General features: G+C 45.9%; 1 protein-coding gene across 1 annotated transcript in view; it reads left to right on the plus strand.

The window, feature by feature from the left end:
• The window catches only part of ME3 (malic enzyme 3), a 200,044-nt gene that overhangs the window by 108,151 nt on the left and 68,923 nt on the right, over positions 1 to 22,970 (plus strand). The window contains exon 4 of the mRNA XM_090265758.1: positions 13,497 to 13,572. Coding sequence (XP_090121884.1) covers positions 13,497 to 13,572 — 76 coding nt within the window. The remainder of the gene's footprint in view (positions 1 to 13,496; positions 13,573 to 22,970) is intronic.

The following is a 22,970-nucleotide window of genomic DNA, read 5'->3' on the forward strand; positions in this document are numbered from 1 at the left end:
AGCATCTGGGAGTTGCAAAATTAGAATTTCCAGATTCTGGAGTGATTTGCTGTTTGGACAGGGGTGTCAGTTTCAGCAGAAATTTCCATCTACAGGGTTTTTTTTCTTGTCTCGTGATTATAAATTGTTCAGTCAGCTAATGATGTGATGGAGATACAGGGTGCTCTTCATTAGCTTTTCCACATATGCATGCTTTTTAAATGAAAACTGCACTTTCTCCCTCAGCCATTTGTACACCTTATCAGGATTCCTCTTATCCAAGGAGAATAGATGGAGAAATTCCCCCAACCCTTGGAATTTGACTTGAACATTTTCTCCTGCCAAAAAAGCATCTCATAATCAAAGACACTAGAGCAATACATGGCAGTTGAAAATTCCAGGAAGAAAAAAATACTAAAGACAATTAGAAACCTATTCCAGTTTTTCTCTATGATAATAGAAGCCAGTCTTCTACAGAAATTAGCATTTTACAAATAGCTTCTGAAACTTCCACAAGAGAGACAGGAATACCACAGGGACTTCTAACCTGCTGCCTCAACTACTTGGGTTACTTCCTGTCTCATTGAATTATTTTTTCTAATCAATACTTAGTACTTTCAGATATAAATGAGAACGATACCTGCCTCTGAGGTATCACTTATTCATTGCCATGAGTAAATGATGTAGCATTTGCAAATTTTCCCAGTAGGAGCTGTCTGAGTCCATTTGGGCTGCTATAACAAAATACCACAGAGTAGATGGCTTATAAACAACAGAAATCTACTTCTAATAGTTCTAAAGTCTGGAAGTCTGGGGTCAGGGCACTGGCATGGTTGGGTGAAAACTTCTTGTGGCATCTTCACATGACAGAAGGGACTAGGCATCTTCTCCAGGGCCTCTGTTATGAGGACACTAATCCCATCCATGAGGGCTCCACCCTCATAACCTAATCACCTCCCAAAGGCCCCACCTCCAGATACCATCATATTGGGCATTAGGATTTCAGCATCTGAGTTGGGGTGGGAGGTAGTGAGGATGCATTCAGACTATAGTAGGAGCTAAATAAATGTAATAAATGTCAGCTTCTTTCTTTTCTACTTTTTATATATGGCAACTGAAGTAACAATTACATGACTTAACCTGAGGTCAAAGATCAGGCCCTCAAGGAGCCAAGACCAGGCCTGAGGTTTGTGGCCTCACATCTGTAAGGCTCCATCCATTGTGTGGGTTCAACACCAATTCTGCAGAATTTGGCACAGAGTGGCTGTAGACTTCCAAAAGGCCGTGGAGAGCAAGAGACGATGGGTGTTATGAGCCACTTCACAGATACTCAGTGTTGTTAGTGGGATTAAAATTAATGATTACACAGGGAAAGGATTCCAAATGATGCCACCAAAAATATGAGCTTGACTTTCCATGCGGACACCCAATCAGTGTTTGCAATATTGAATTTAATAGAACGGGCCTGAAGATCACTGAGTTTTTCAGAGTGAAAAGGAAAACAAATAATTTTGTCAAGACACAGGAGAACCAGAGCATGTAGTCACCTGTGAGCCACAGCATGAAATTCTGTGTCTCTTGGAGGGGAGTTGATGTTCATTCTTAGGTTCCAACTTAAGATTTATGAGAGGCCTCTTTGTGTCTGTATTATTGTATTTAACGCTCATACCAACTTAGTGAGATGGATTTAATTATTAAGTTAATTATTACATAGAGCTCCATTTTAGTATCGAGCAACTGGGACTCAGTGAGGTTAAATAATTTGCTGTGGTTACACAGCAAATAAGGGTGGGTTAGATCTGGGATTTGAACTCAGGTTCGTCTAGCTCCTAATTCAAACTTTTGCACCTATTCCCCAGATACCTACGGGTCTTGCTGTATTAAGTCATAGAATTATAGGTTTTTAAAGGTCATCTGATTTACTGTCTACATTTTTCCAATGGGGAGGCAGGCTCAGAGAGATCTAGTAACATTTGCAAATCACACAGCTAGGTATAGTATAGTAAAACTTCTACCACCCTTGTCCTACCTGCTCCATTTCCACATTCAGGGAAGGAGAGAAAGGAATAGACCATCTGTTCAGAAATATCTTTCTGAAGTGGATACAAGGTTTATAGGGCTATATTAGGGGACCCATGGACATTGCTGGCAGTAGAGGATATGGTCCCTGCCCTTCTGATGTTTCAAGTCTACTTGGGGAAAATCATCTCACAGCAGCAAGAGGGAGGGAGTGAGGAAGGGAGAGCCAAAAAAGCCCTAGCATAACGATTTCAGACCCAGCTTGGCACTCTCTCACTCTGCCATTCTTCCATCCTGGGCCTGATTGTTCTGTGGTTCTTTCTCCCTGTCCTTCAATAATATCTCTGTTATACCCGGTTGTTCTGGGTTTTTTTTTCGTGGTCTCCCTAAATCAGAAAACCTTACTGATCAGAGGTAATGTCTTGTTCACTCTGTTTCCCATGTGCCCAGCACAGTGCCTGGCCCAAAGCAGGATGCATGAGGCCTATGCTGGGAGCAGGGCAGTTGTTCACCTCAAACACGAGAAATCCAGGAAGCCCAGCTCACTCGGAGGTCCACTGAGAGTCACACGGACAGACGTCACTATCCACACCAAAGACAGGAACACTCCACATCACCTGTTCCATGGGAGAGTCAGAAGAAGAGGGGCCCCCACAGGGCAGGGAGGGGGCACATACACACTTTTTTTGTAACCTCCCACCTCAGAGGGAGACAGATTGGAGACAGGATGGGCTGTCTGAGGTACAGGAAATTAACTGTGGTTGTTCAATGGTTAAAATAATCAAAGGGTTCCTCAAGACAGAAACAATACCAGAGAAGGATCTGAGCGACCTGCCACTAACCCGCCCCCCACTCTAGTCACACTCCCCTGAGGACATTTCACAGAACCAGGGAAGAGGGTGGTTTTTAAGTTCCTCCAAGACCTGGACAGTCGCCTCTCTTCGCCTCAGCTCTGCCTCCCCAGGTTCTGGGCTGGGGAGCCGCCAGGACTTCTCCCGCCTACTTTCTCTTGCTGTGCTGCTGACTCCAGGGGGACTGCTGCGGGAGTTTAAAAATAGCCTCTTGCGGGTTTTCAGAGGACAGGTTCCCCTTCGGCCAAAAAATGTGTGGAATGGTGGTTTCGTGGCAACAGTGAGCCTTTGTTTCAGAGTTGAAAGTGCAGGTCTCTCCTCCTGAGACCGGCCTCCGTGGCTTGCCTAATGTCACTGACCCTGTTTTAATTAAGTCCTCCTTTTTTCTTTGACTTGGTGCCAGGAAGCCTAAATGAATGTTGTCTGTTTGAGTGAATTTTGTTTTGTTTTGTTTTTTTCCAGTTCTATTTTAGGAAACTTCTAAGGGTCACTCCTCTGCAGGCCAAGATAAGGGTTAAGAGTCTTTTTCTCAAGAAATAACATTCTCCTAAGTGAACATTATCTCTGCTTTTCTTTCTCTCTTTCTCCCTCGTGTAACTGAATTCTAAAATTCAAGAGGATTTTTCTGGCTCCTGATGGAAACTGGAGATAGTGATGTAATATACAGGCCTTTGTTTGGACGGAGGAACGGAGGAAACTTCACCTGCACTTGCCCTTCAGAAATTCCAACAGACTGAGTTTTTAGAAATGTACAGAGAGGGGATTGTGGCTGCCCCTGCCCATGGCTACTGCACAAAAATTGGATAGTTGGTATGTTAGCTTCCTAGGGCTGTGGAAACAAAATACCACAAACTGGGTGGCGTAAAACAAAAGAAATGTTTTGTCTCAGTTCTGGAGGCTAGAAGTCTGAGATCCAGGTGTTGTCAGGGCTGTGCTTGATGCTCTGCTGTCTGGCGCAGAGAAGCCTTCCTTGGCTCTCTCAGCTTCTGTCTGTTGGCAGCCTGGCAATCCTCGGCGTGCAGAGTCGTCACTCCCATCTCTGCCTCCATCATCACAGCGCGGTCTCCTCCCAGCGTGTTCCTGTCTTCACCTCTTCTTACCAGGACACCAACCATATTTATTGGATTAGGGCCCTTCCCACTGACCTCATCTTAACTTGATTGCATCTGCAAAGATCCTACTTCCAAACAGTCACAGGCACCTGGCGTTAGGATTTTAATATATCTTTTGGCGAGGGCACAATTCAACCTGCAACAGTTGCCTTGGAATTTTTCTCTCACCCAGAAGGTATTTGGATACATTATCATTTCCTAGCATAAGTAACTAATATCAGCTGGCACTCAGGAGGCGTTTACCACATGCCCATCAGTCTGCCACGTGCCTGATAGATATTATTTTATTTAATCCTCACAAAAGCACCTTGAGGTAGGTATTATACAGGCCTAGATCTGTCTCATGTCAGCAACCACGTTCTGAACCACTTGGGATACCTCACACATATAATGCTCAGCGAGTGCCTGTTGTGTGCTTGGCATTATGCTAGGCCCGGGGGTGACCACAGTGACCAAGACACATGTTGTCCTGCCCTCGTAGACATAGAGTCTAGTGGGAGGGGCTAGGCATCAAAGACATTGTTTCCTAAGTACCAGTAACTAACTCGCAGTGTCATAGCACCATTTCCATTCAGGAATTCATTTCCCCTGCTGCCATTGCCTGAGATCCGTTGTAGGAACAATGATGGCTGAGATGGACAGTACTGAGGACACCCTCAAAGGAGCTCCCCACCTCCCCACTCTCACCAGAGCTTCAAGATTTTGTGTTCCACGTTGGGCATCCTGGGAAGATTTTGTTGAACACAGGTTATGCTGAGTAACAGACAACCCTAAGATCTCAATGCTAAAACGAAATTTATTCCGTGCTTTCTGCATCCTGTCCCCCGCGGGTCAGCTGGAGGCTGTGCCCGGGGCTTCCTCACTCTGGGACGCACTCATAAAATCACCTCATCTGGAACTGTACAGGTCACTGTGGCTAAGGAGAGCGAGAAGATGGTGAAGCACACGCTGGTCCTGAAACACTCCCACCCTGAAGTGTAGCATCAGCCTTGTGCCAGGATGAACAAACAGCCCATAAAAAACATGTCTTTCTGGCCAAGTGAGTTATGTACATGAAAGAAAAGAGTATGTGCTCAGTGCGGTTTTTGTGAAATGTGAAATGTGACTTTATTCCTTCTCTCTCCACGCACTTACCCCGAAGCTCCATACAGGAGGGGATGCCCACATCTCTGCCCACTCCTTCTCTGCTGTGGACACGGGGCCCTGAGGACCGTGCGTCAGCCCAGAAAGACCTGTGTTCTATTTCTAGAAACTGAAGTAGGAAAGTCCAAACTTGCGAAAGCCATAAATCAGGAGACTGTGATTTATGTTCCAAAAAAATCCTCTGTAGGTTCCCTTTAAACAGCAACCTCCCAGGTATACATACTATATAATTTTAGATGTAGATATTTTATTTACTCACAACTTTTCAGGAATATGTTGTGTGTTATTTAAAGCAGGGCATGGATTCATTTAAGCCCTGGATTCCATAGGCTGGCAGCTTGCCATATTCACTATATAGTCTTTTTCTTCCATCAAGTTCTAAAATTGTTTCCCTGAAGTAAACAGGAAAAACTTAGGGGAAGAAATGAGCTGCTAAAATTATTTTTGCTTTATTCCTGTTCCAGTTAATAGCTATTAAGATTGAGAGACTCCCAAGGGTGCCTCTATCCCAGGTGCCCATCTTCACAGTGCCGGGAGCAGTGAAGGACATTCTGTTCTAATCACTCAGAGGCGTCATTAGCCTTGACAAATGCTCTGGTTACATGAGCTCACTGCAGGATGTTCAGTGTCTTGGGATCCCCTATAATTCATTCAAAAGCTGGAAGTGTTTCTGCATCTCAGTGGAGCCAGGCCCCGGGCTTCCTGGAGCTTCCCACCTTCCTGCCTCCTCATGCCCAGAGCAGGCAACACCACACCAGCTGTCAAAGGCAGTGCCTCACAGGGCGTCATTTGTGCTGCAGGGCTGGCACCTTCTCAAAGAGAGAGGATTGCAACAGACCCAGCTGTGGAAAAGAGAGAGCTCCCTGACACCTAAAATCCTACCCCATACATCCATAAAGAGCCTCCAGGAAACCAGAGAGACAAGCGGCCTCTCAGAGAGCCTCGCTCTAACACCTCCTCCCAGGTGTCCCATGTGGGGCAAGGTCAGGCAAATATCAAGATCACATGTCTCCAGAGCTTTACAGTGTGCAGAGTTTTCGTGAACTTGCCTTGTTTGACCCTCACAGTTGCTCCATCATGGAGAAGGAGAGATTGCTCCCATTTTACTGACAAGACAAATAATGCACAGAGGAGTGAAGTGTCTTGCACCAAATCATATACCTAAAGGGGCCAAGGGACCTGTATTTGAATCTTACCTCTACCTTCACATCTCTACCACTTAATCTCATCTATAGAATGATGATGGTGCCCACCTGACAGTGAGATAAGGTACATAAAGTTCCCCAAAACAGCCTGTTGGCTGGGTGGTTGGGTGGATGGAGTGATGGATTGATGAATCAATGGATGGACAGGTGAATGAATGGGTGAGTGAGTGAGTGAATAAATGAATGAGTGAAAAAAAAATTTTGTTAAGAATGAATATTGCCCTTTTGTGACTTACTGTCCCTCTCAGGTTGCCCTTGATCCTACCCTCATTGAATATTAACTGTTGCAGGGAACATGGAAAACTTTAAGTTCCAACTCTGCATCACCACAGACCCTTTCATTTTGCTCCCACTCAGTGTTCCACATAATGAAAGGTTTTCTCCCGAACTTTATGACCGCCTTCCTGTTTCACAAAAAGCATGTTAACTGTCAATGATGTCTCTTGACAGACATGCACGTAGACTTGGTATGATTCTAGTTAAAATACGAATTAATAATTAGCTACTAACATTTACTGAGCATTTATTGAGTCAGGTACCTCACTGGGCATTTTGCCAGCATTTGAACCCAGGTGGTATGACACGGAAGCCTGCATTTAACTACCACACCAACTCAGCCACACTAAAAGCTGCCAATTGACACCATAACAAGCTCCTTAAATATGCATTGTCCTAGTTAATCCTTATAACAAAGGTGTGATATTCTCTATTGTGCCATGTTCTCTATTTTACAAATGAGGTACTGAAACTTGAGGAAGGGGAGTAACTAGTCTTGAGCCACAGAGCAGAGGCAGGCTTTGAGCCCTGGTGCCAGGGTTGCAAAGCACAGACATTTAATGACTAGACTGTGCTACCTTCCGCCTGCTTTTACTCTAAAACTTCACTTGCGTGACTTGCAGCCTCATTACTTCCGGTGCTTTCTATTGCAAGTCACTGGACAATCCCATTCCAGCCTCACAGGTCCGAGGTCTCAGGATGAGACTGAGCAGTGCAGGTAGGAGCACCGCTCTTGGCACCTAGAATCCTTCCTGAAAGCCACTGAGAAGGAGTGCAGAAGAGTGTCAGCGTTTCTCACTTGAGCAAAACCTCATGGATGCAGGGATACGAGCCAACCCCATCACCAGGTACTGCTGCAGAAAACAGTATCCCTGGAGTGAAAAGTAGCAAAACCTGAAAACAGGTTGCTCGGGGCATTAAAGAGGTTTTCTGTCCTGATACTATCTTCTCTCTGAGCTGGTCTAGATGCAGTTCTGCCAGGAAATGGGTGGATGGGCAAGAGCATCCTGCTGGAACCTGTAATCCGTGTATGAATCGTAATAATCCCTTACTCTGCACATTTCACTGCCTCACCAACATGCATCGAAGATAAAGATTTCATTAGTAGCCCCAATGCACATCTCTGTTTGGTACATTTCACTCCTCACCTCTAACTGTTTGTGGGGACAGAGATCCCCAGCAAGCACAGGCAGTCTGGGTGGGAGGAGAGGGCATTGGGCTCAGGACCCTGGGTCGGGCAGCCTGTGCTGCTTATGAGCTGTGTCACCTGAGACAGATGGCATCCCCTCTCTGAACTTCAATGTTCTCATTTATAAAATGAGGTCTTTGGACTAGCTATCTCAAAAGCTTCATCCAGGGCAATCCTTTTGGGATCATTTGTAACTGCCAGTTAGATAATAGATGGAAAGCACTTTGAGAAATGATTCAAATTTTAAATATATTTCAAAAGGTACTATTTTTGCAGCATGATCTCTGCAGAGAGTAAAATTATAAATACAAAAGAGAGAGAAAAGGGTTCTTTGGAAATTTCATAGCTCACATTAAATGTAAAAATATTTATCTTTAGTGTCCCTCCTCTCTCTCTTTTTCTTTGACAAAGAGGGCCTATTTTAATGTACCAGATAATTTCTGTAATCACACTTTTCCTATGTTTAGAATTAACCACATCAGAGCTTTGCTAAGGTCTCAATAATGCCTGGATCTTACCTGTTAGGTGAACTTTTTGCTAAGTGCTACTAAGCCTCTCTCTGGTAAGGGGGAATGTTGAGAACTGGAGTTGTTTAGGTGAGGGACATTTCCAGAACAGGGCAGTGTTAAGAGCTTCAGGAGGTTGGGAATTCCTTGTTGCGATTAATTAGTGTGGATAAATGACTTCCCCAAGGTCACTTGGTGAGTCATCAGTGAGCCTGGGGCTGGCACCCCTTCCTCCTGTTCAAAAGAATTGGCTTCCTTGTTATCATTGTTGTTCCATGTGACTGGCTCTGGACAACGTGCAGGAAATTGCTTAGGATATTAGAGCTACAGCTGTGGAAAAATAGAAACTGGAGAAGATATACCCTTAACAAGAGCTCTTGGGGCTGTGCCCCAGAACAGCAGCTGATTTGGAGGTAGAGAAGGTCTTTAAAAGGTTTATGGGCTCTGCCCTGGCCAATGTGATTCAGTTGGTTGGAGTGTCGTCTGTAAGCTGAAAGGTCATGGGTTCGATTCCTGGTCAAAGCACATGCCTTGGTTGCCCATTCAGTCCCCAGTTGGGGCATGAAGGAGAGGCAACCGATCAATGTTTCTCTCCTTCTCTCTCTATCCCTCCCTTTCCCTCTCTCTAAAAAATGAATAAGCATGTCCTTGGGTGAGAAAAAATAAAATGAAATAAAAGACTTACAGGCTCAATCTGGCCCATTTACCCTTCTGCTGTCACCAAGGCACATACCCCTATTTAAACTTTGGGAGGCCCACACATGCCTGCTTTTCTCATCCAACGCAGTTCTTGAAGTTCATTACTACCAACACAGTGTAATTTCCCAAACTCAAATTGCTTAGAGATAATCCTTAGAAATAAGTTCCAAGAAACCTATTCAATGCTTAGTTTTTGTCTTGATTGTTATTACCACCGAGTGCCCCAGAGTCATTCCAAAATGGAATAGCCAATGCCTGGAACTTGTTTGAAAATGCTGTAAGTTCATTCAGACACCCGCATTGCCCCATCAGTGTGATGGGGAGAGACCTGCAACTGCCAGGTCGAAGGCCCAGAGATTTTCCTCTTCCCTGGCCTGCCTACCTGCTTCATATGCACATTCCCCCGTGCTAAGCCACAGGCCACAGCACAGCCGAGCTCCGCCTGGCCCTGCACAGTGATCCCTTGGGCGTGATACAGCTTAGCACATGTGAAAGTGCCTTCACTCCAACTTTATTCAGCACTTTCACCCTCATCCCTCAACCCTCAACCATTATCATAGTTCACCTATTCACTTCTCCACTCATTCGTAAATTAGGTATTGAGCATCTATTATGGACTAAGGCTGGCCATTCAGTGGTGAACAACCACAGCATCAAAATAAATGCAGCACTTGCCTCAGTGAAGCTTACAGTGTACAGTGTAGCCACACAAATAAGTGTAGTTAAGTTTGGTTATGTAGGGACAGGGTACTCTGAGAATATGTAACAGGGAGCTTTAGCTTTAAGTCATCAGAAGAATGAATAGGAATTAACCAACAAAGAGTGAGAAAAGGCAGGGTTTGCCAGGCAGGGGGAACAGTGTGTGAACTGTCCCTGGGGCAGGAGAATCATAGCACATGGAAGAGTGGGAAGAAGGCCAGTACGGCTGATGACTGGAGAAGGAAGTGAGGATGAGGTGAAGAAGTCAGCAAGGGCCAGACACAGCACCTTGTAGGTAGGCCATATTAAGGATTTTGGTGTTTATTCCAAGGGCCATGAAAAGACATAAAGGATGTTTAGCACAAGGGATAATACAGTAAGAGTGATTTCGAGAACATCACTCTTTCTACTGTATAGAAAACGGACTGGAAAGAGATGAGAGGGGATGTTACAAAGTTACTGTGGCACTTTAAGGAAGCAATATCAGGAGCTTGGACCAGGAAGGTGATGTTATGAATGCAAGACGGGTAGGAACCAGGAGCTATTAAAAAAGTAGAATTGATGGACTTGGCAATGGGTTGTAGAAAGGGGGAGAGTAAGTGTCAAGGATGACTCCAGGCTTCTGGCCAAGGTGGAGCTGTAGGTAGACACACTGTGTCTCCCTCCACGACTAAGAAGAAATACAACTACCTTAAAACTAGAGACAACCAGAAGTTTCAGATAATTGAGCTGCATGGAAGTCCAAAAAACAAAGATATAAAGAAGAAATACTCATCCAGGCAGGTAGAAGGGCCAGAGCTGGGGTGGAGAGGATGTGGTGTGGCAGCGGCAGCAGCAGCAGCAGAGGCAGGCAGGCAGAAAGAACAGTCCCACATTTTAAAATGTCAGGAGGGACACCTGGGGAGCACTCCCAGCACTAGACCAGACCACACAACTCATGATTCCAGCGCCAGGGAAAATAAAGACTTATTGCTTCTGACTGTGAAAACCAGTGGGGTTGAAGCAGAGGAAGAAACTGCTGGTCTCTCAGCAGAGTCTGCTTGTTTAGAGGCCCCCACAGTCCTAGAACATCCACAGACCCATCCACTCTGGGAACAACGGTCAGGGCAACAACTAGAGGGGTGCCAGTCCCATATGGGAAGTGGGAGAAGTGCCTGGAAAAGGAGCAAGTGCTGAGCAAGTGACATTGTTCCCTCTCAGATCCCTCCCCCCAACACAGCGCAACAACATGGTGAAACAGGTCGCCCTGTACTGATGATACCTAAGGCTCCACCTCTTACAATGTAACATATACAATAGCTCTACCTTAGACACAGGCAAACACAGGAGCCTGTCAAGATGAAGAGACAGAGAAATATGGCCCAAAAGTGGGAACAGATCAAGATTCTAATGATAGAACTAAGTGACAAGGACATAGCCAACCTATCAGAGGAGATAGCCAACCTAACAGAGGCAGAGTTCAAAACACTGGTTATAAAGATGCTCCAAGGCGCAACAGATATGCTTAAATATGGCAAATGCATAAGGGAAAAAGTGAAGGCTATGTTAAGTGAAACGAACAAAAATCCACACAAAACCAATAGTTAAGGGAAGGAAACTGGGGTTCAAATCAATGATTTGGAATATACGGAAGAAATAAACAGTCAACCAGTACAGAATAAGGAAACGAGAATTGAAAAAAAACTAGGAGGGGCTTAGAAACCTCTGGGACAACTTTAAATATGATAACAGCCGAATCATAGGGATGCCAGAAGGAGAAGAGAAAGAGCAAGAAATTGAAAACTTATGTGAAAAACTAATGAAGGAAAACTTCCCAAGTTTGGCAAATGAAATAGACATACAAGTCCAGGAAGCGCAGAGTCCCAAACAAGCTAGACCCAAGGAGGACCACACCAAGACACATCGTAATTAAAATACCAAAGGTTAAAGATAAAGAGAGACTCTTAAAAGCAGCAAGAGAAAAGAGAGTTACCTACAAAGGGGTACCTATAAGACTATCAGCTGATTTCTCAAAAGAAACTTTGCAAGCAAAAAGGGACTGGCAAGAAGGATTCAAAGTGATAAAAAGCAAGGACTACCACCAAGATTACTCTATCCAACAAAGCTACCATTTAGAATGGAAGGGCAGATAAAGTGCTTCCCAGATAAGGTAAAGCTGAAGGATTTCATCATCACCAAGCCATTATTATATGAAATGTTAAAGGGACTTATTTAAGAAAAAGAAGATCAAAACTATGAATCTTAAAATGACAACAAACTCAGAACTATCAACAGCAGAATCTAAAAAATAACAAATAATACAAAACTAAGCGCCCTGGCTGCTATGGCTCAGTGGATTGAGCGTCGGCCTGTGAGCCAAGTGTCGCTGGTTCGATTCCCAGTCAGGGCACATTACTAGGTTGCATGGCAGGTCCACAGTTGGGGGCGCCAGTGAGAGGCAACCACACAGCGATGTTTCTCTCCCTCTCTTTCTCCTTTCCCCTCTCTCTAAAAATAAAATAAATAAGCAAACAAACAAATAAATAAATTACTTTAAAAAAAACTAAGCAAACCAGAACAGGAATAATATCATAGGTATGGGGATCATTTGGAGGGTTATCAGCTGGGAGGGTGGAGGGGGAGAAATGGGGAAATGGTGCAGGGACTAAGAAGCATAGAAAACGGTTGGTACAAAGTAGACAGGGGGATGTTAAGAATAATATAGGAAAGGGTGAAGCTATAGAACTTATATGCACGACCCATAGACATGAACTAAGGTGGGTGGGATTGCTGGAGGGAAGGGGAGTACTGGGAATAGGGGAGCAAAGGGAAAAGAAATTGGGACAACTATAACAACATAATCAATAAAATATACTAAAAAAAAGGATGACTCCAGGGAACTGGGATTGTTAAACTAGATGTATGGCAGGGTAGTATCCACTGAGAAAGGGAATAGAATCAGGTTTGTCTTGGGTCTTTGTTTTGTCTTGTCTTTGAGTCACAATGGTAGAAGATTAAGATCATAAATTTGGTTTTGGAAATGTCTTCAAAAGGTGCAGACGACTTGCCATCCTCTGCACCACTCCCGCCCCCGACCCCCACCCCCACCCCAGGGACACATGGTTTCTCACCACTAATCTTAGGGCAGAAGACTCAGGTCCACATTCATGGTCTAAACATTGTAAGTTCTAAATCAGGCTAATAAATTGTTAAGTAAAATGTTCTAGCATCCTGCCTTTACAAATACACCTTCATGATGGCCTGGAAGTCCAAGTTTGATTGAGGATTCTTAGGCTCTAGTGGTACAGAGAAAACGGGCTCATAGCCTGAAGCCCACCCCTCTTCCCATCCCAAGTACCATCCCCCACTGCAAGGGACCTCATGAACACAAGTCTGGACACCCTAACCCACATATCCACAAGTTCCCATCATAGCCCCAGGCCTAGGGGTCCGTCCACTGCAGTGTGGTCTGTACTTGGAAGCAGGGACCCAGAGAAGAGCTCAACACAGTCCCTGAAAGCAGCAATGGGGTCCAGAATTCTGGGGTCTTGTGTGCCTGGTCTAGAGGGAGGGTAGGAGGGTTCAGGCTCTGATGAGCACAGGCTCCAGTGGGTGTGGGCTTCAGTGGGCACATCCCTCTGTCCCACAAACTCCTTGCCCTGCAGAAAGAAGACGGGGGCAGAGCCCTCTAAACAGTTGGGGCTTTGGGCAGGGACCCCTCCTGCCCAGACCTATGGGCAAAATCAAGTGACACAATGATCCACAGTACCTGCAGTCTTTGCTCTGTTCCCAGTCTGACTGCCTGGTTTCTCTGTGTGTCTGTGTTTTGTTTCTCTTAGTGGGCTGTTTATCACCATTCACGACAAGGGCCACATTGCAACAATGCTGAACTCTTGGCCAGAAGATGATATTAAGGTATGACCTTGTTTTCTTTGCTCTTGCTCTGTTGTCGGGTGGATCCTTTTAGCCTGGACCAGAGTCATTCCCAGCTACAAAATGAGCCATTGCACCACTGAAGGCAAGACGCAATACCCCTTTCCCGGGCCCAGACCGTGGACCTGGTACAGCCAAGCGTAAATGCACCACAGAGCAGAGGTTTGCATTAACCAGGCACCCAGGTGAAATTGCCTTTATTATTTTAATCGATTACTATTAAGAAATTATAATTATTAATAATAATAGTAGTAGCAGTAGTCTGAAGATATGTCCAACATGTATGGAGTACCTAGTAAATACACACTACCAGTTTCATAGTGGATACAGAAGAAAATCAGGCATAGATCCTCTTCTCAAGTAGCTGACTTCATGAGGAAAATAAAACAGAGACACAAAGACACTAACAAGGTGGAACTTGATTAGAGGTAAACAAGATACACAGAAGGAGCTGGGGTGTTCCTAGGCAGAAACTTTTAGCTTGAGGGGAATCTAGGAAGACTTCATGGATGGGTGACAGAATTGAGGGGTAGATTTTTCACAGTTAGGCGTTGGAGAGAGTAGGATGCAGGGTGGGGACATTCTGCAACTAAAGAAAAAGCTCATGATGAACAAAACTTCACACCTGGGTGTAGATAGCAGTCGGGGGCGAAGGGAGTGGGGGGATGTATATGTAGAGTGACAGCGTAACCTGGAACTTCTCCCTAGAATATCAATTTTACTCAGAAAAACTTATATAATAAACAGAATGAAAAATGTATGTGATAAATAGAATGCAAAATTTGTGTGAGTTTTAAAATGTGAAATACAGCTTTTTAGAAATTGGTTAGCCCCTAGTTATATCCCCAGACCTCTTCCTGCTGCAGGGAATGTCTATGGAAGAGTTTGAAGGACTCTGGCATCTAAGATCATTGTCACTTTTACCAACAAAACTGAGGAAGCAAAAATGCGAAACATCTGTTGGCTGCTTGGTGAGGGCATTTCTGGCCCCTGAGCTGGGGAGGGGTGGGGGCTGACCAAATGAGCCCAGTATGAGTGCCTCCCAGGGCCAATGCCGGGCACCATCTCGCTTCGACTGAGAAGCTGGGAGACTCCAGCTTCCTTGCCAGGGACTCCCTCCCTGTCCCTGCCAGTTCCATGAGCCACACACCTCTCTCCTCCAGGCCGCACTCACAGCTTCTCTCTCCCTACCTCACCTTGTGTTCCACCCACTTTGCCCCTCTTGGGGGACTGGAGACATTCACAACCAGAGCAGGTAGGACAGGACCTTGGACTTCAGTCCCAACCCCGTGAAGAACTCATTTCATCCAGGTCCATCTGGCTGTGATTTCGCCCTGTGTTCCCCCTTCCTGCTTATCTGCTTAGACTCATTACACACAGGCCTTGGCCCTGCAGGTTTTGGTCCCAGTCCCAGAAGAAGCAAGGTTCCAGGGTGTGACTAGGATGAATCTATAATAAAACCTTGAGGACATTAAGGGAAGGCAGCTCACTTGATGGGAAGTTAACTACAGCCTGCCCTGCGGGACATGCTGCTAAGGTCCCGCAAACTAATCTTTCCACCTTCCTGGACAGTTCACCATAGTAAACCTTGTGCATAATGGGGCAATCGGTACATGCTTGATGAATTGAATGAACTCAGGTGATGGATTTGATGATCATCTTTCATGTACCAGGCGCTGTGCCGGGAGTGGAGTGGTATGGTACCCACCTACATATATGCCTTTGCACAGTTACAAGGGATTAGAAAGAATGACCCAGAGACACCTCCCGTTAACCAGTAAGAAAAAGGTGCTCCTTCCTCCAGGTTGGACTGGGGGTTTGTGGAGGGGTTCTTGGGCTCAAGTTCAGGATCCAATTGCTCACCTTGTCCAGGCACAAGTTACAGGACTGCACCCAGGGCCCAGCTGTGAGGGAGGCATAATGAGAAGAACACAGACTTTGACCCCACAGTAATTCACTCCAGTTCAGAAATCAGACAAATTCAGAATAGAACCGTTGCTGCTATTTGTGGGCTTCAACAAGCATATTTTGAGAACCTCTAAGTGCTGAGGGCCAATTACTAGAGATGGAGACAGTAACCATTGTGATTTTAGAGGAAGAGCACCTGGGGCTTTGGGTCACTTTGGTCTTAAGAGGTGGGACTCGGGCAGTCCTCAAATACAGAGAGACACCCAGAGCCTCTAAGGAAACTACAAGTTACATGAGTAGATCTGGGGCAGGGCACCTAATTCATTTGCATTCCACAAGCATTTGGTAAATATCTACTCTGTAAGAGATCCCAGTGGGGTGGAGCATAAGGTGTACAGGCCCAACCTCAGGGAGCTTGCAGTCTAGTTAGAGAGCCTGACCTGGGAACAATTACAGTAGACCGCATCTATGCCGCCAGAGAGGAGCCTGGGCATGAGGAGCAGACGGGGTGGCTGGCTGACCACTAGCCCCACGGCACCCCAGAGTGGTTAAGTGAATGCCTGGGACCACCTCCTCCCCTCCCATTCTTTATTCCCATCTTTTTTCCCACTTTAGAGAAATTTCTGCCTCAGTTTCAGTAACTAGGTAGAAGAATCAGCTCTGACTTTGCCATCAGACAGACCTGGGTTCTAGTCTTAACCTCCCATTTGCCCACTGTGTGTGCAGATAACCTCTCTGATCTTTGTTTTCCTCCTGTGAGGATTAACTGCAATAAAGTCTGTACAAGACTGAAGGGCACTTGAATGGAGGGATGGTGTCATCGCTGGAGAAGGAAGTGGTGGCTGCGGCACACACAGCAGTGCAGGGGGGAGACTACAGAGGCTTAAGGGCAGCCACAGGGCGGGCCCCCTTACCTGGGAATCACGGGCCACAGGTGGGCAGCTCTCCAGTTTGGCCCCTAGTCACGTTTGATTTAGTCCTCAGTGGTTTTGAAAGTTTTGAACTTGTAGACAACATTCTGAAATCAGGAGATTTCATTTAAAAAACAGAACACTTAGATATTTTGCTTCTCTGGAAAAACCAGGATCTCTGAATATTAGGGCTCTAGTTTGGCATGTAAACAAGTTAATTAGGGCTGATTGGGCAGCTCCTAGGTTACAACAGTTCCTACCCTGCCCCTGTGGAGAGGGTCCTTCCTCCTCACCCCCAGGGATGCTCTTTCAAAGATGTAGAATGTTCCAAGCTGCAGTCTTTCTTGTTGACTGGAGAATTTCTCCAGTTGCCTCAAAAAGAGGAATGGAAGGTTTCTCTCATTTAGGTAGTGAAACCAGAAAAGCCGGTGTTCATGCTGTCTATCATCTCCCAGACCCGATAAGCAGAGAGAGGGGTTGAATCTTCTTTATGGGTGCTTTATTCAGATGGTCAGCAATCTGAGAAGATAACAGGTTTGTACCCTAACAGACTGTTTTAAATTCCTTTATAAATGAACATTTTTCATACGGAGAAGAAAAGTGTAGGTAAGGGGTTTGGAATTCAGGAAAAGGTTAATCAGATAAAAGCTGCAGCTTTCTTTCATCTGTGCCCTGGGCTGTGGTCTTTGTGTCTTGCCCGGTGGTCACCCTGGAGCACAAGGGCTCAGATACCATCCTGATTGCTTGCAGTCCTCCTGAGACACAGAGGTGGGACTGCTTATGGTCTCGGGGAGTCCAGGTGGGTCATACCTCCAGATCCTGAAACAACAGCTTTTTACATACATTGATTACTAAGCTTATTAGCTGTTACCTGAAACTAAATTTTTCCAACATTTGAGTCCCTCATCAGGAGAGAATCTCTGTTCATTACCACTTCCATGGTACTTTGGAGGTGATGCCAACTTCGCCTTCCTTATTTCATCAATTCCCACAGTGCCGTGATCAGAGTGGAGTAAGGAGTGTTTCTGAAACCCCTGAGGTGGGTCCGAAGGCGTAGGCAGGTGTGTCTTTGCTCAGATGAGCAAGCTGAGGTTAAGGGATTTGCCCACAGTCACCCACAAATAAGGTCAATGTCACCTCTCCCCCAACTGCTGAGCCGGGTTTTTCAAGGCACAGCTATCTCTGGACCCGGATGCCGTTGGCAACTGGGCTGGAGGAAGGGATGGTTCAGAAGAGCTTCTGAATCAACTCGGAAGATAAGAGATGACTTTCAGTGCCTTGCCAGCCAGAGAGCAGAGCTGCAAACTGAGACAGAAGAGAAGTAGGCTGCGGGGGAAGAGAGGCCACAGGCCAGGGCTGGGGGCACGAAGTTTTGTAGGCCCCTCTTGTTCAGGGAGGACGGGTGGGCCAGGCCGCCCAGAGCTGTCCAGCATAAATCACAAAGCGGGGGCAGGGGTGAGAACTCCTTCCCTGACTCTTCCCCACATCGGCCACTGCCCGAGGCAGGAGGAAGGCTCAGCTGAGAGCAGCCCTCCTTCCCCAACAGTCTTCCCAAGCCCCTAAACCTCTCCCTCCTCCCTGTCCCAACAGCTTGGGGAAGGAGGTGCTGAGTGGCAGCTGGGTAGTGGAGCTAAGGGAGCATCCTCTGCCACTGGGCACCAGCCACTTAGACACTTAAACTTGGACCAGATGCAAGTACCAACTGCCTGCCTGTCATGTGTGGGGCACACCATGTGTTAAACACCCACTCTACTCAGTGTCAGAAGTTGGATTTCCTGGGAAACGGTTTGAGGTGGAAATTAGCATATTAGGAGCATATTAGGGAGTACTTGTGGGATTCACACCTCTAGAAAGCAGGAGGCAGGATGGAGGAGCAGAGGGAGAAGAAGGTGAGCTGAGTGAGGTGCCAAGGAAGACTCAGCCGAGCCCAAGAGGAAGCTCTGCAGCTGGAATGGCCCTTCACCGTCACCCTGAGTTGGGGCAAGAGAGCCGGGCCTTCACCCCCTGCATTCATCCATTATTAGATGCTGCCCTTGGAAGGGGATATGACTTTAGGCAAGGTGACTCTTCAGGAAACTCCCAAAGTAGGCTAATAGCTAAGAGTACAGTGAGGGGGGTAACACCTTCATTCCTAAAAGGGGGTCTTGGCAACACATCACCATATCAACCCTACACGGCATTGTGCTCAGTGCTTTACACAGACTCGCTCATCGCCTTCTCCAAATGACCCCATCAGAGGTAGGGATTATAATTATCCCCATTTTATAGACAAGGAAACTGAGAGATTAGGTTCTTTGCTTGTGAGGAATGGACCAAGATTTGAAACCATGGAGTGTGTGTTATTTATGCTGTGGAGAGAAAGAGAAAAGAAGAAGGGGAGGAGGAGAAAAGGAAGGATGAGAAGGAGAGGGCTGCACACCCAGCGCTGTGGGCAGCCATGACCATGGATACAAGCCCAAGGAAACCAGAGCCTTAGCAGGCAGGGAGTCATGACCCTCAGATTAGCCTGGGCTAAGCCCCATTGGGTCCACCTAGGCTAAGGGAGGTGGTTGATGAGTCCAAAAAGGCTATAGGTCCAAGCGAGGTAGACAGAGGAAGAATGTGGCACACCATGCCCCTAGTTAGCTAAATCTTCCCCTAGCCATCTGAAATACAAACAAATTGTGAGTTGTCAAAGCCATCCAGTCAAGGAAACTGTGATCCTGTAGTTAGCAGATGGTCATTGCTGGGCCCTAAAACCCCACGATGCTGCTCAGGTTTGCCCTAAGCCATTTGACCTCCACTGCACGAGAGGCCCCTGGCATCCGTTGTATTGATGTCATGAAAAATTTCTCTGTTAACTTTTCATCTACACCAGGTCTGAATTCAGTCCCATGGAGAAGACCCTTTATTGGTTCTGGTGGATCTATGACATTGTCCTCCATTTATTGAGTCCATATCACATTGCAGGAACCAAGCTAAATGCTGCAGAATCGAAGATGACAAGACTCGTTACTGGCCCCAAAGAGCTTAAAGCTACTATGAAAGACAAGGAAGCAACTATAAGAAAGCAATCAGTGCTGGGGGAGAAGAAAATGCTATGGGAGTTCAGAGGAGGGAGTGATAATTTCCAGAAGGGAAGCTCCATAAAGAGAGGTGCCTTTTGAACTGTTCCTTGAAACATGAAAGGGTGGTAAGATTTGGATCAAGGAGATACAGTATAGGAAATGAGGAGTAAAATGGCATGCAGTCAGTAAAGCACAAACCTTGTAACAGGTTGAAAATATATCAGTGTGGGAGGCATGGAGTGGGTAAAGGGGCAAATCAAAGAGCAGATTGGACGTAGACCATGGAAAGCCTTACATGCCAGCCTAAGACACTTGAGTTTTATCTTAGAGGCATCAGAAGCCACTGGAGGTTTGGGGGCAGGAAAGTGACAAACATGTGTTTTGGAAAAATGAAATGAAATGGAATAGGGAGAATCTAAGAGTACAAAGACTAGTCAGGAGACCATGGCCGTGGGCTAGTGAGAGAGGGATGGGCTGATCCAGGGCAGTAGCAGTGTGAATGGATGAAGGTCATGGACCAGATGAGGAAAATAGAGAGTAGGTCAGATCAGCAGAACTTGGTGACCAGTTTGCTGTGGTTAACTAATGACAGAGAGGAGTCAAAGCATATTGGACAGTTTTGAGCCTTAGAGATAGGAGGTAACAGAAGGAAGAAAAACAGCAGAAGGAAAAGGTTTTAAAGGCACAAAGAGGGGAAGCAAATTCACTTGGTTAAGGATTTGAGGAGCCCGGGAGGACTCTTAGACATCTAGCGTCGGTGTCCAGCAGCCTTAGCTGTAAGGATCTGCTTAGGGGTGACAGCAGAAGCCACTGGAATGGATGGAATATGTCAGGTTAGAATGCTGTTGAGCTTCATAAGGCCAGACTTTTTCAAAGCTCCATTTGCAAGGTCTCCCGTTTGTTTCATTTTCATTTACTCACTTAACCGATCATTATTGCATCGTTTCTCTGTGGTAATACTAAACTAGAGAGGAATGAAATAATGAAAAATTCTAATACATAATGTTTGCCTCAATAATCATTATTATAATCCTAACAGCAGCACAATTTAGCATCACTTACTTTATATAAGACACCCAGTTAAAATAAGACATATATTAATTCATTTCATTTTCACAGCAACCTGATGACTTAGGTATTATTATTATTATTATTATTATTATTATTATTATTATTATTATTCCCATTTCATGGGAAATTGAAACTCAGAAAGGTTATCTTTTGACCCAAGATTACATACGGCAAATTATCAAGGGGCCTAGATTCCAATACTGGTTATCAGACTCCCAAACTCCTGCCATTAACCTTTAGGCCATGTGGTGTGATAAAATCTGCATTTAAAAAAAAATGTTAAGTAAGAACCCAGATGTTATCACCATTGAATGTTTGAGTAGCAAATGTGGGGCTTGGCAAGCTGTGGGTCCTTAATAAATGTTTGCGAAAGGCAGGCAGACAGGAAGGGTGAGCAGCCCTGGTGTGTGGTAGATATAACAAGTGCTGGGAGAAATTGTATTCACTTACATTGGGCAGGATCTGTACTGCTGAGAAAGAGGACAAGGGCTTTCTAGGACAGGGGAATGGGGAGGCTGAGGGGTAATAGACTGTTGGTGAATTCAGAGTGTGTCTGGCAGGAGTGAGGAGGTCAGTTTGGTTGGAGTAGGCAACCGTGTGCAGATGAATAACAGGAGGTAAGTTTCAGAAGGTATGTTGGGTTCAAGTCATTACAGAGCTAAGCATTCTGAACTCTACTTTATGGCCAGTTAGAAGTCACTAAAGGTCTTTGAGCCTGGGAATGGCATCATGAAAATGGGCTTCTGAGACAGTGAATCTGGCATTGGTTGGCAGAAGAGATTGGAGGAAAGATAAGAGTCTGGCTGTGAAACTGTTGTAATAACCTAACCATTGGCACAGTAAGATTAAGAGTGGATGACAGATGGAGGTGAGACATTCCCTCGAAGGAGGTGGGATGCAGTACAGTATCCTGGGACATTTCCAGCCTGGGAGGCTGCCATTGTGGTCCTGTTAACATCTTGAAAGACCCCAGAGTGGTAGAGTTAACACCATGAGTAGTAGTTGATTTAATTCCATGTCATTCTCTGGCCCTGAGCAGAGAGAACGTGTCAGGAAATGAGAACCAAAGCAAGGAAGCTTTGCTTAGGAGAGATGGTAGACAAATGACCAGTGTTTGGGCACCCAGGGGCAGCATGAGGGCACAGGTTCCACTAGAGAGAGTGCCAGGAGGAGGACAGAGAGGCAAGCCACAGAGAAGGTGGCACTGGGGCAGGGCAGGACTGTGCCAAGAGCACAGGTGCTTGACCCCATCCAGTGGGGTGGTAGAAGGCACCCTGAGGCAGGAGTCCAAAGCCTGATTAACGTCCCAACCTGCCACATATCCAGCAAGGTGCCCTTGGTAAGTCATCTAATCTTTCTAGGATAACTGATGTGGGAACATCAAATCCAGTGCCTGGCATGTGACTGATACTTAAATATGTACATAATATGAAGGTCTAAGAGCTTCAGTTGGCTCACCTGTAAAATGAGGACAATAATCATCTCAGACCTGCCGACCTGCCTACCTGCCAGGGCCTTGGGAGTATCAGGAAGGTGTGGGTTGTGAGCACTCTCCATAGAGGTGCAGACCAATCTAAGGGGATGGTCATCTTTGTGGGTCTGTTGGACTCTCCAGAGCCCCCTTTGCAGAAGTGAAGAGTGTTTTTTAAGAATCTCTACACCTATTTCTAACAAAAGGCAGCACAACCCTTGTGTGTACTCACCCCTGGAGAGTAGAGAAGTGAGGGGACGCCATGGACACTTTGGGTACTGGATCATAAGCTCTTACAGGGCAAGGATGGGTCTTCATCTTTTTATTCCCAGTGCCCAGCATTGTATCTTCATGGATCAGACTGGCCCCCATGGTGCCTACAGGCATCATGCTTGGTGACAACCAGGACATCTATAGCTCTATGTCTGACCCAAAACCAGTTCCCATGAAGGCATGGCTGGCCTCTTAAACTTAACACATTTAGAGATGAAGGGAACTTGTGATGATGAGCAGGTTGGGGAGACTTATCAACGACTTCATTGTCACCTGGAAGGGCTCTCCTTGGCCTGGCATTCAAGGCCCTTCATTATTTGATTCTTGCTTGACTTTGCATTCTTTGTTTTCATGCCCTGCACCCCCACACAGAGTCTATAGCCCCCCCCATCTCTACCCCAGATCTTAATTTTCTTTTGTATGAAGTGCCTTGCTCCCAACAGCACCGCAGATCAACAATCTCTACCTGTCCAAGGTCTGGCATGTGTGTCCCCTCATCCTTGAAGCAACTCTCTCTACTTTCAATCTCTGCGGTCCGTGTCCTGCTCCAGGGCACTTACACTTTCCTCCCAGAGTCATGATTATGAATATACATGTTCCATCTCTCTTTGGCCCCTTAGTTCTTTAAGGGCTGGGCTCGTGCATACTTATTTTTACAGGTGAGCAAACTGAAGCTCCTCCCCCAAGATCTGGCACAGT

Source organism: Furipterus horrens, unplaced genomic scaffold (genome assembly GCF_987537825.1).
Source record: "Furipterus horrens unplaced genomic scaffold, mFurHor1.1.pri manual_scaffold_2, whole genome shotgun sequence".
In the NCBI taxonomy this organism is placed as follows: domain Eukaryota; kingdom Metazoa; phylum Chordata; class Mammalia; order Chiroptera; family Furipteridae; genus Furipterus; species Furipterus horrens.